The sequence below is a fragment of the Notamacropus eugenii genome, chromosome 3, assembly GCF_028372415.1.
Source record: "Notamacropus eugenii isolate mMacEug1 chromosome 3, mMacEug1.pri_v2, whole genome shotgun sequence".
Classification (NCBI taxonomy): domain Eukaryota; kingdom Metazoa; phylum Chordata; class Mammalia; order Diprotodontia; family Macropodidae; genus Notamacropus; species Notamacropus eugenii.
In genome coordinates, this window is record NC_092874.1 from 378,061,302 (window position 1) to 378,074,365 (window position 13,064).

The following is a 13,064-nucleotide window of genomic DNA, read 5'->3' on the forward strand; positions in this document are numbered from 1 at the left end:
CTTTATTACCTCCAAGTTGCCTTCAAACTTAAGATATTGTGACCCTAAGATCATTATCATTTCCCCATTTGAGTATACAGTCATTTTTCAGTAGCCTACTGGGGATATTAATTCTTTTAAAAAATAAAAATGATGCAAGCGTGGTGTTCATCAGGACTGCTACAAGCTTATATCAAGGTGCAGGTCCATCACCTGCCATCACCTCGGCATCCAGCCTGGCCTTTGTGTTCTATTCAATTCAACAAGACCTAGGGAAGCAGGTAAGGTTAACTTTACTCAGTGAGTTCTTTGGGAGGCTGGATGAATAGCCACTAGTGCAGAGGATGAGAAAGCCAGGGTGAAAAGTGTTCTCCTCAAAAATTTTTGGCTTGAAAATGTGAAACAAAAACATATTTCTACCCCTACTCACAAAGAGTACAAGTAAAAATTGGAAGCGACCTTGGAGATTATGTAATCTGATGCCCTCATTTAAGGCTAGGCTTAGATAAGCACTGATTGCCCAGGGTCACAACAAACCCTGGGTTAGACCAAAAACTCATTAGGAAAAGCTTCAGAAACACTCAGTGATTGTTTTTTGGCCTTGGAGCCTCACCTAAATTTTGCTGACTTTAAATAAAATGCAAACAGCCAGCCAAATGGAGTAGGGAGTTCTTCGTGATTTGGTTTCCTGACCCATGGATCAATATTTTTGTCATTATATCCTAAAGCTTCAAAACTAAGTGTGTACCCCTTATTTCATTGGCTTCATGTAGGGAAATGAATGTGTGAGGCTAAGATGAACAGAAGAAAGGGGAAAACTGAAAAAATCCCCAAAGTACCCACTCTACCTGCTACACCCAATCCTGGTTAAAAGTTCATCCCCTGGTGCACACCACCCAGTTTGGGCCCCCTTTTCCTCCCTCCTCCCACCCAGTCCCAGGCATACAGTCAATGAGGAGGAAGATAAGCTGCATTGTAACACTCCTTTTTTATATAAATATCCGCAAATATTACAGAGCCAACATCCCCCATTTACCCCATGGAGGGAGCCAACTGAATATCTTTGTTTTTTTTTTTAACAAACCCACCACCTTAATAGTCTCTAAGGTGGCCCAGAACACAGGGGTACCTGCAACTCCCTGAGGCCAGGCTGGGGCTAGGGTTATTGTTAGGAAGAGTTCAGAAAGGCAGGTAGCTTCCAAGGACCTGCCTGCCTTGCTCTGCTCCGTCCCCTGTTCTTTGGTCTGTGGGACATGATGAATTCAGCCTCCCTGCCAGGGAATTCAGGGACTCTGAGGGGAGGAAGCAGCATAAAGGTAGAGACCAAGTTCTGCCTTAGGACAGCAGGCCCCCAAGATTCTTGGGAATCGGAAAACTGACTCCTGGGGGATGCTTGGTCCAGAGCACCAGGACCTACACACTGAGAGGGACAGAATATCTGAGGCTTAAGAGTTCAGGCTACTGGAAGCCTGGGGATGACAGGAAACAAGATATAAGGCTGGAGGGAAGTGGCCTCGCCAGCCAATCAGAGAGCTCTTTCCCCTTCCTCCTAGAACGGCAGGGTGAGATTAATGCAGTATATCCTGGCCCAACTGATGGACTCAGGGAGGCCATTCCCACATTTGTCCCTCACCTAAATCACCCCTTTCCTGAGGAAAATAAAGCCAAGTCCCTGGTACCTCCTGCTGGGTTCCCAATCCCAACTCCCCACCAGGCTTTCCCCTTTCCTTCCCCCCTCCCCCCAGACAGAGAGGCGAGAGGCTGGGAACAGAGCACCAGTCTGAGGATTTAATTAAACAAGGGAGGGGGGAAGAGGGGTTAGACTGAGGGGGCACCCCTGTAAAAATGTACAAAACACCTGGGGGGGCCATGTGGAAGGGGAGATAAATATGTACAGGGAACCCCCCTCCCCCCTGACCCCCCCATCTTCTCAGACCCTATGAAGGAGGGTCACTGGTGACTTCTGATATCCCAGCAGCCCCGTCTTGCTTCCCCCCAGGAGGGAAGGGGGAACAAGAGGCCTGGGTGTGTGTGTGTGTGACTTTGGCCTCAGGCTTGATAAGCCTACAGGAGGCTGTCGGGAGGCTTAGCATCCAAGGGACCCTCTAAGGGAGCCCAGATTTAAAAGGGGAAAGGGCAGGGGATGGGGACAAAAGGAGAGGGAACAGCACTGCCTCTCAGGTGGTCACAACCTCTGCCCTTCAGGTGACCCCCATCCCTCTAGAGAGTGGCTCTTGCACTTAACCCCTTTGGGGGTGGGTGGGTCTGGGACCTCTATTTTCAGGATGATCCCATGGCTGGGGTAGTGACCTCTGACCCTATGACAATTCCACAGAAGCCTGGGGTCGTGACCTTTGCCCTCCCAAATAGGATCACAATCTCCACCCTAAAGCTGGGTGGGGAAGTGAAAAAGGGGGAAGGAAATGGAGCTCTACCCCCAGCCCCTCCCCTCCCCTCACCTGTCAGCTCTGGGTGGCCCTGGCGGCCTAGGAGGAGAGCCAGGCCGAGGGGCGGGCACCAAGGGAGGCGGAGCCCCCAGGAGGGCCCCAGGAGGTGTCTTGCTAAGCAACTGAGGGGGTCCAGGGGCTGCGGTAGGAGGTGGGGGTGCCAAACGACCATAGAGTAGAGGATGGGTAGGCTCCAGACCATAGAGTCGAGCTGTGGCCACAGCTCCTGCCCCTCCCAGCTCTTCCCCAGCCTCATAGAATCGTGGGGGGCGGGCCAGGCGTGGAGGGCCTGGCAGCCAGGGCTCCAAGAAGGGGGCACATCGGTCAGAAGGACTGGGACCCAGGAAGGGGGGTGGTCGGGGTCGATCAAAAAGCAGGTGTAGGCTGGGAGGCCCAGGGACCTCCTCCTTCCTCTCTTCCTTCACCCTCACAGGCTCCTTGGGGGGTCTTACCCCCTCCTCCCCAGCCCGGGACTTGGGGGTGGCTGGGGAAACTCGAAGCTGTGGTCGGGAAAATGGGAGATCCCTAAGGGAAGGGAGAAGAGATGTGCTTAATAAATGGTTGTTGCATGAATGGATGAAGAACAACTGACAGTCACAAAAGAAAAGTGAAGTGAAGAGAAGGAGTTAGAAATGAGCTTCTTTCTTGGTGGGTGGGAGCAGAAGATGGAGAAATGAAGGAGTCTGTTTAAGGTCAAGGGGAGATAAAGCCAGAGGTAGAGAAAAAGAAGTGGAGGGTCACAGCGCTTGGTCCAAGCCATACCTGTCTTTCTCCTCTTTGGGGGCTGAGGGCTCTCGCCTTTCCACTGGACGTTCTTTGTCCGAGCCTGGCGTCCGAGCAGCCTCAGGGGGTCGGGCCCAGGCAGGAAAGGCAGGGGGGCCACGGTGCAGTCGGGCCCATGGATCAGGAGGAGAAGCAAAGGCAGGAGGGGCCCCCGGGCTTTCTTTCTGGGCAAAGACAGCACCAGTGTCTAGAAAAAAGAGAAAAACCAAGTTAGTCAACTCTGAGAACAGGAGCTTTAGGCGAAGGAGGAAGTGACAGAATCCAGCTGGCCTGCTGCTTCAACACTGGACCCAAGGGCCAACACAACTTAAAGAGAACAGGTGCTCTTATCTGCCCCAACTCTTTCCCCTCCCCCTGACCACAGCACCCCCCATACTCACTGAACGTAGGGCTGCCCAGGCCTCCAAAGGCCCCATTTGAGAGAGCAGCCAAGGACGCAAAGCTGGTAGGACGCCCAAAAGGATCTGGAGAAGAGATGGGGAATCAGTCAGTAAAGCGCCAACAAGGCACTTGCCTTTCTCTTATCCCTGTGTTTAGGATTTAAGAAAGTATGGCAAGGTCCCTACCTCAAAGGAACTAAGAAGTCTTACTGGGGAGACAAGACTAACAGAAAGAGTCAAATAAAAGAGACGTTAAGTAGTTGTAATGTAATATTTCAAATGAATAGGAAAGACAAGTGTTACACTTCTCCAGGACAGAGCTGACACCGCAGGCTGGGAAGGTGAGGGAATTCTCAAACCCAGAACAACAGAAAGGATGTTGTTGTTTGAAGGGACTGACATGTCACCCTGTCAAACTCCTTCATTTTATAGAGAAATCAAAGCCACAAAAGAAATGGCTCGCTAAATGTTATGTTACAATCTAGTGGCAAAGTCCCTTTACCCCAAGTTCAAGGTCTTTCCACTAAACTTTGTTATTTAATGGAGATAAGATTTAAGCTGAGCTCAGAAGAATTTACAGGCTCTAGAAAGGTGAGAGGGACAGGCATAGGGGTGTCAAGCAAATGAAGGGCAGAATAAGCAAAGACTCAGAAACGTGTGAGGTGCATTCAGGTGTCATTGAGGAAACTGGCCATTAGTTCTAGGGCTAGTATTGAGAAGACTATGAAGGATGGCTCTTACCAATGTGGGTACCGGGGCTCAGAAAGGATGCAGGGGGCCCAGGAGCTGCTGTGAAAGGGTTGGCAGCAGGATGGACAGCACCTGAGAGAAAAATGGAGATGAAGCTTTCTGCAAAGGGATTCAGAACCAAGATTCTAAGACTTATTAACCAGCAAATGGTAGAGCCGTAAGAGACTCACTTTACAAATATAGGACAAGAAACCAAGTCTGAGAAAGGAGCCTTAAGTGACTTACCCAGCATCAAATAATTATAGTTAGTGGCACAGTCACTATTGGAACTGAGGAAAACTGACTCCCAAGCTAATGCTCATTCCCAGACTCACCTGTTGCAGTGAAGAGGGAAGCTGGGTGAGAGAGCTCCTGCCCAGGGGGAAGGCCTCCGTAGGCCCCAGGGAGGCAGGGCAGAAGGTCATTCCGAAAATCCAGCTTGTGAGGATCACCCTGCATTAACTGGAGAGGAAGAACTATGGTGAGAGATTTTAGTATCCTTCTCCCTTCTCTATTCCCTTACTCAAGGTTTCCTTAAGATGCTAATCCTTGGAAAGAATGGGGAAATAGGCAAATCTAGTCTTGGGTCCCCTGTCAACTTCTTTTTAAGAGTTCACCGTCCTTGACTGGACACTTTGCCCAATGGACTTCTCTCTGAAACCTGGCTCCACTCCCACACAGAAAGGTTGGAAAACAATTTGATAAATTAGACCTGGTTTATAGGGGTATCACTTTTTCAGTGTATAAGGAAGGGATGGGGAGTAGTGTTATACTTTCACAGAAAATTCCTGAGAATTGAAAAATCATCAAGCCCCAAAGGAACAAAGCCTTGATGGGCGCATAGAGAAGTCTCCTCATCTACCACTACATCATGTGCCCTCAATCAGTCAGTAAAACGTCTCTCCCAGTAGCCCATCCTTCCTCAGCTCAGACTCTCACGCCTCTAGCTCCCCACTCTCCTTGATTCAGCTCCATCATCTCTCTACCAGTCCTGGTACCTTCATCTTCTCCTGGTGCCTCAAGATCATATAGGCCACTCGCACATGCATGGCACACCACTTCCCTGGTTTCTGAGGTGCACAAGTAACGGAAGAGAAGTGACGCCATTAGCCTTCCCCAGACAAACTTCACTGCTTCCCCATCACCCACAAGACCCTGACCCATGCCCTGCTCCATCCCCTGTCCCTTTGAACCCACTCCCTTTTCCCATCCTACTCACCCTCAGTGGGGGGCGGAAATGGTCAGGAATCTGAAGGGCAGGAACAGAAATGGAAGAATAGCTTAGTCCCATCTGCCAGCACTCATTTTGGAAAACCCAGACTCTCTAAAATTCCAGCTTCCCTTTGCCCTCGGGGTCCCAGCCTCTGAGCCCACAGATCACAGTCCTCAGAGCTCCTTCCCCTTTAAACAGCTCTCTCCCTTAGAATAACACACAGCCCTTTTAGTAAGCCCATTCTCTGGCCTACTACCTGCTTCTAAAAGCTTGTCCCAAAAAGTTAACACTGCCTAATCAGCCCCATCGGTACTTCAGCATTCTCAGAGCTTTCCTCTTTGTGATATTCTCCCTACCCTCATAATTCCTTAAGGAATTCTCTGTCTCTGAAACCCCCACTGCTCATTCCTAGGAAGGCAAAGACGAATGTCCGAAGGAAATGCCTACAGTAGGAATATTTCTCCTTTCTCTTCCCTGGGGGTGGGAAAAACCACAAACCCAAACCATTAAAGTTCTCTACTTTGCCTACATGGCACTTCATCCTCTCAATTTCCTCACTGCCAAGACGTGGCCCTCTTTTTTCTCCCTGGGCTCACCTGTGTTCCCTTCTGGGGCAGCCCACTGGGGACCGGCCCCAGTCGTGGTGGCAGTTCTGGATTCGTGCTCTAGGGAGAGGAAGGGAGAGTGGGTAAGGAGATGGGAACAGAGATCTGGTGGCTGAAGGCACATCTGAGACCTGAGAGCTAATTTCCCTGGGGCTTTGAAAGTGGGACAAAAGAGCACACAATTTACCAAGAGATTGGTGGGAAAGGAGAATACAGTATCTGTGTTTTGGACACTCACCTTAGGCTGGAAAGCCCCCTGCAGAGAACCAAAGGAAACAGCAGGAGGCAGACCAGGGGGGAGGCCAGGGACAGCAGGGGGGAAGGCCGCATAGAGCTGTGAAGGAAAATGACCAAAATGGGGGTAGGGAACAGCAAAAATGCCTCTTTTCTTGCCTGTCATATTGCTCCCTTGCTCCATTAACTAAGAATTCAGTGAGATCCCATCTTCTCCTAGGACAAACGTGGTTGCTGCTGGCAGCCCGTGTCCCTAGCACATTGCTGAGTCCTTTACACCAAACGAATGCTCATTAAGCATCAAAAGAGAAACTTGCCAGAGTATTTCCACCCCCAACTATGACCCAGGGCCCCTCATGGCACTCACATTATGCCGGAAAAGGCCTTCGATTTTTCCTGGATATTTCTCAAACTATGAGAAAGAAGGGAGGATAAATCAAAAGCCAGAGACACTAGACTTCCCTATCTCCCACTGGACAGATTCCCCAAACATAGATTCAGATGGTTCCCTCCCACCACAAACACACACAGACACACACACACACACACACACACACACACACACACACACACACACAACTTCCTTCCCCACAATCAGACAACTTTCCCCAACCCTCCAAGGCTTCAGATGTCCTTTCCCACCCAACTAGGCCCCTGAATGGGAGAGGACTCTCACCATGTGGGGACCATGGGGGGGCAGCAAGCCAGGAGGATAGGGGGTGAAGTGCTGGTGGGTGTGCTGGTGGGTGTGCTGGTGCTGGTGGTTGTGCTGGTGGAACTGGAAGGCCAGGGGCCGGGCTGAGCCCCCCGCCCCTCCCACCTCGGGGCCTCCCTGGGCGCTCAGGAACCGAGTGCTCAGGTCCTGCCGCATCAGCTCCTGCTCTGTGAGAGGTGACCAGGACAGGGTAGGGTGGAAGGAGAGAGGCATTTATGGCCCCCTCCCCCATACTGCCCAACCACCTTACTCAGGCCTCACTCCCACTGGGCTCTGAGCCCTTGCTTCTGCTTCCTCCTACTCCGACCTTACGTGGATCAGTCTTCCCCCTTGGGCTCTTTCCTTTTGGGTATCTTTCTTCTACTTCTATTACCCAACACTTATTCCTTCATCCTTTCCTTTCAGACTTCAACCTACACCCTTCTCCTGGATCCATTATCTCTTGAAACTAAATTTTCCCTGATTCAAAGGGAAGAATGCCTGCCCTAGTACTTCCTTCTCTAGGATCTCTCTCTACCTTTCAAAACCACACAGGCTCTTGAAGACTCACCAGAGAGGGCACTGGCCGTCGCAGCCCCAGGGTGGCCTGCCACCTGCAGCAAAGGTGGGGGTGGGGGTAGAGTAGGGCCAGGGGAGAATAGGGCAGGATGGGGTGGAGGGGGAGGTGGCCGTAGCCCAGCAGGGGGGAAGCCGTGGCTGGCCAGAGGCAAGGGCAAGGAGGGTGTTGGGGGCCGATGGGAGAGTTGAGCTGAAGAAGATGAGGAAGAGGAAGAGGAAGAGGAAGAAGAAGAAGAAGAAGGTGGAGGTGGGGCCACTGGAGGGGCAGGAGCCTTCGGGGGTGGCCTCGAAGAGCTATGGGGGAAAAAAGCAGGGTAACATGAAAAATTTGGAAGAATTCCATCTGTTTGGGGGAGGGTCAGACTTATGCTAACTGCACCCTTCTCGTATTCAATGCATTTATAAAGCTTTTCTCCATTGTGACCCTTCTGGTGTTTATAAAGAAAAGATCTTAAGATTTAAGTGTATAGACAAATATGAAGGTGTAACCCCCTCCCCTAAAGAACCATTCTCAGGCAGAGCAATCTTTCGTTTCTTTTGTTTCTGTTGCTTCCTATCCCTGACTCTTTCCCATCAACTTCTTTTATCCATCCTAATTTGACTGCCCTACAATGATCTCTCTCCTCTGACCCCCATGAATACGTACACTATGGCATTGAAACTCAATGCACTGTTTTACATGAGTTGAAAACCATACAGCCTGGGACTAATGCATGCCAGGACATTTTTTCCAAGTCTTCCTTTCCCTAGGTTAAGTTCTCTTTTTCAGTATAGCTCCCTTTTCGAGAATATAAAATAACAACAACAAAAAAAAAACACTAGACATAAAGAAGTCAGAAAACCTGGTCTTTAGTCCCAACTTTGCTACTCTCTTCTAGCGTGACTTTGAATGAATCTTCCCTGAGTCTCAGTTTCCTTTTTTGTAATATAAGCCCTAATACAAATCAAAACAACTCTGAGGTGCCACATCACACCTGTAAGATTGGCAAACATGACAGAACAGGAAAATGATAAATGCTGGAGAAGATGTGGGAGAGTTGGAACACTAATTCATTGTTGGTGGAGCTGCGAGCGCATCCAACCATTCTGGAGAGCAATTTGGAACTATGCCCAAAGGGCTACAAAAATGTGCATACCCTTTGACCCAGCAATATCGCTACTAGGACTGGATCCCCAAGAGATCATAAAAATGGGAAAGGGTCCCACATGTACAAAAATATTTATAGCAGCTCTCTTGTGGTGATGAAAAACTGGAAATCAAGGGGATGCCCATCAATTGGGGAATGGCTGAATAAATTATGGTATATGAATGTAATGGAATGCTATTGTGCTATAAGAAATGATGAACAGGAAGACTTCAGAGGCCTGGAATGACTTATATGATCTGATGCTGAGTGAAAGGAGCAGAACCAGGAGAACTCTGTGCACAGCAACCACCACAGTGTGTGAGAGTTTTTCTGGTAGACTTGGGTCTTCATAGCAATGCAAGGACATAAAAAAAAAAATTCTCAAAGGTCTTCTAACGCAAAATGCCTTCCACATTCAGAGAAAGAACTATGGAATTCAATCGCAGAATGTAGCAGATCATTTTGTGTGTGTGTGTGTGTGTGTGTGTGTGTGTGTGTGTGTGTGTGTGTGTGTGTATTGTGTTTTGGTTTGTTATATGATTTCTTCCATTTATTTTAGTTCTTCTACACAGTACAACTATAATAAAAATGTATTCAATAGGAACGTATGTACAGATCCTATATAGACTTGTATGTCATCTTGGGGAGGAGGGTGGTGGAGGGTAGGCAGGGGGAAAAAAAATCTGAGTTTTATGGTAGTGATTGTAGAGCACTAAAAATAAATAAATGAAAAAACAAAAGAAAAAATAGAAGCCCTAATATTCTATTATTCTTAGTGTTTCACATGAATCTTTTCTCTCCCTTGTGAGACTATTTGGTCCTTTAAGGCAGGGCCTCCAACCTTTTTCACTAATGCCCATGATACCTAAAATAGTACAAACAGAAGGAATCTACATATATACATACATTAAAAAATATAATGAATCAAATTGGCTTCCTGGGATTCACTTACCTGCCAGTGCTGAGGTCCAGGCCACTGCCATAAGTGGAAGAGCGGATGCCGAAGGGTGAGACCCGGAGCTGCAATTGGGGTGGGGGTGGGGGTGGCAGGCTGATAGGGGCTGGCATAGGGGCTGGGGGGGTGGTTGGGGGTCTGGGGGCCGGTGGAGGCAGTGGCTCCTTGGCAGGGAAAGGCACTAGCAGCGGGTCGGGTCCTGGGGGCTGCTCCTGACTCCGCTCCAGCCCCGACACTTTGGGGATCACAGAGAGTTTCGCTTCACAGTTCCCATTTAAGTTGCCATGGGGGCCCGAGGCTGGAAGGGGAGGGGAAGGTAGAAAGTCAGTGGCAAACTGGATGCTTTCCTGACCCTCCTCCCTTCCTGGGAGCAGCTAATCTCCAGGCTGTGCTCAGCCTCAACCCCAGCCCTGGCCCTGGGAACAAACCTTTGCTGGTTGAGACAGTAAACGATGGATCGAGGTCATCATCAGAGACCTGGCAAGGAAGAGCAGGGAAAGCAGTCAGTTCCTGGTGGCACAAGAGATTTTACCCAGAGATGTCACAGTCCCAACTCCAAATAGCCCCCGGGCACCCTTGGCAAGATCTGCCCCCACCCAGCACAGGCACCAACTCACCCTCTCGTCCAGATCACTCTCCGCATCACACTGGAGAGAAGGAGAGACAGAAGAGTCAGGGGAGGGGAGAAGAGTTGGCAGGGGGCGCGGCGGTGTCTGCTGGAGAGAGAGTGGGAAAAAACTGGGCAGGGAAGGACCACTTACTATGTATCCGGCTTCCAGAGAGTTTCGGGAGGAGGCCTATAAGGGAAGAGGACATGGGTGAGGGACATTCACCAGGAAGATGTCAAAGGCAGAGTCAAACAGGCATTTGACTCCCTGATGTGACTGTGGGACCAGGTGGTCCTACACTCAGACTAAATTGGCTTCCGTCAGAAGATTTGACCTAGTACTAAATGGTCCCAATCCTAAGGGGTTACAGAATCTTAAATATTAACAGAGATTTCAGGTCACTTAATCCAACCTCCCAACCAAAAGACATGTTTTCTGTAATCTGAAATATGGTCCCCCATAGCCTCTGCTTAAATGCCTCCCCAGGGATGGGGAGATCATAGTTCCCAAGACAACCCTGCCATTACTGAACAGCTTTAACTGTTAGATAATTCCTCCTGAGCTGTCCACTCCTTATGCCTTGGTGCGTGACACATTACAACCCTTCAAAGGAACGTGTAAAGAGGACATCTCTACTCTTCCTACGCTCTCAGCCCCACAAAGTAGTCAAAAGTGACCCTATTTAGGACAGGTCTGCAGCTTTGGCCTGATGCCCGCCTCCTTCAAGATTCATATTCTGAGACCCTGGGACATCATGGTCTTGGAGAGCTATTTCCTTTGGGATTGTAAGTTCCCAAGACCCAATCCTCTAAAAATCCTTGAGTTAGAGATCAACTTAAGGATCATCTAGTCCAACTTCCCAATGGACACAGGAATTCCCCTGCACAATGTTCCTAAAAGAGCTGTTTTCCTGTAAACCTTGACCCACGGATCCTAACACTGCCCTCTGAAGGGCTGCTATCTGGACCCTCTCCCGGCTGCTCATGTCCTTTCTAAAGTGCAGTGCCCCCAACTTAATCACGAAGCACTGAAAGGCCAGGTGAGCTACACAAGGACCAAAAGAGGAACCGCTTTGGGAAGGGCGAGAGCCGTGGGGGAGAGGAGGGGCGCATCTCACCTCTTTCCTCCTTCGCTTGTTGGACCTCTTTCGGGCACGGTCCCCAGGGGGCCGGCCAGTCTCCCGCTCTGAGCTGTCTCCTGGCTCCCCTCGGCCCCCCCCTACACCCCCCCGCTTCCGCTTCCCGGAATGTTTTAGCCGATGCTCCAGTCGCTCTGGGGGCTGAAGGGACGCGTCCTTCTGCGGGCACAAAGCAGACAGATGAGACGGTCACTAGCTATAACCACCGGTCAGACAGCGCTTTCAGGTCTACGCAGTCCTCCGCAACCACCTGTCTGATCCTCGGGGCGTCACCGAGGGCACCCGCTATGGACCACCTGCTGTGGACCACCCGCTGTGGACCGCCTGCTATGGACCACCTACTATGGACCGCCTGCTATGGACCAGGCCTCCGCTCAGCGCTCGGGGCACCAACGTACAGGCGTCCCACGCACGACCCCGCTTTACAGAGAAGGAAACTGAGGCTGGGAGCAGCCCCTGGCCTGCTGCCCCGGGCCCTGCGCTGGTGACAGGCGGTGCTCGCTCTCTGGGCAGGCCTGGCTCCCTCCCCCTCCCCCCCTTCTCCAAGGCCAGCCCCCGGCCTGCTGCCTGCTGAGGAATGGCCGGCCGGAGGGCGCACAGCAGCCAGACAGCCGGCTCCGGGGTGTGGTGGCTCCAGCGCAGCCAGGTGGCCCTGGGGATCGGCTCCCCTCCCACCCCCCGGGGAGGGCAGAGGCCTGGCCAGAGGAGCCGGTTGCTCTGGTTTGGGATGCCATCCCCCCTGCCCCTCCTGCCAGGCCCTGCCGGCCGGGCCTCCTCCCCTGCTCTGCCCCCGGGCTCCGGGCCCTTCCTCTCAGGCTCCCGGCCGGGCCCTGACAACCCCCGGCCCTGTCCGGCCGCCGAGGCCTCACCTGCAGGGCCTCAAGGCTGGCGAAGCTGGCGATGGCGAAACCATCGATGAGGTCCTCCTCCTCCTCCTCCTCCTCCTCCTCCCCCTCCTCCTCCTCGTCGTCGTCCTCCTCCTCCCCTCGGCTGCCCGAGCCGGGGGGCCGCTTCCTGCCCCGGGGCCGGGGGGGCCGGCGCCGACGCCTCTTTCCCCGGGGGCTGCCTCGCTCCCCGGAGGAGGCGGACGACCAGGGCCGGGCCGGGGGCGGCGGCGGCGGCGGGGGCGGCGGGGGCGGGGGCGAGGACGACGACGACGACGAAGGCAGCAGCGCCGAGGCCGCCCCCAGCAGCGTCCGCGGCGCGTCCCCGGCGGCCGCCCGCCGCCCCCCGCCCCGGCGCCGCCGCTCCCGGTCCCGCCGCGAGCACCGCCGCTGCCGCCGCGGCTGAGAGGCGCCCTCGCCGCCCCAGCCCGGCGGGCCGGGGGCCGGGGCCGGGGCCGCCGCGGTCTCCATGGTGACCGCCCTCAGCCCCGCATCCGGGAGCAACCGGAGCCACCCCTCAAGCCCGGAACCCCGGGGGCTACAGACGGAGCAGGAGGAGGAGGAGGAGGAGGAGGAAGAGGAAGAGAGGGCCACAGCCTCCCCTTTAAGGCGGGGTTTACAGTCCTCCCGGCGAAAAGCTGGGGGCCGCCCCTTTAAAGAGGGAGCCGAAAGTCCTGAGGAAGATGGGAGCCGGCACCACCCCTTTAAG

At 52.5% G+C, this 13,064-nt stretch overlaps 1 protein-coding gene across 2 annotated transcripts; it reads right to left on the reverse strand.

Moving 5' to 3' along the window:
• Positions 1-948: 948 nt before the first annotated feature.
• FBRS (fibrosin) lies at positions 949-12,826 on the reverse strand. 2 transcript variants are annotated; one of them, XM_072597560.1, is made up of 18 exons: positions 12,341-12,826; positions 11,451-11,630; positions 10,487-10,522; positions 10,343-10,372; positions 10,154-10,202; positions 9,723-10,023; positions 7,636-7,937; positions 7,047-7,252; positions 6,738-6,782; positions 6,375-6,470; positions 6,128-6,196; positions 5,538-5,567; positions 5,317-5,388; positions 4,654-4,780; positions 4,331-4,411; positions 3,590-3,673; positions 3,189-3,396; positions 949-1,271 (listed from the first exon to the last, which is right to left on the reverse strand). In XM_072597560.1, the coding sequence occupies exons 1-18, from the start codon at positions 12,824-12,826 to the stop codon at positions 1,148-1,150; spliced, it is 2,526 nt and encodes an 841-aa protein (XP_072453661.1). In that variant the 3' UTR covers positions 949-1,147. The 2 variants fall into 2 exon arrangements, with proteins under 2 accessions (XP_072453661.1, XP_072453660.1); XM_072597559.1 differs by having other exon boundaries at positions 949-2,951.
• Between the last annotated feature and the right edge of the window lie 238 nt (positions 12,827-13,064).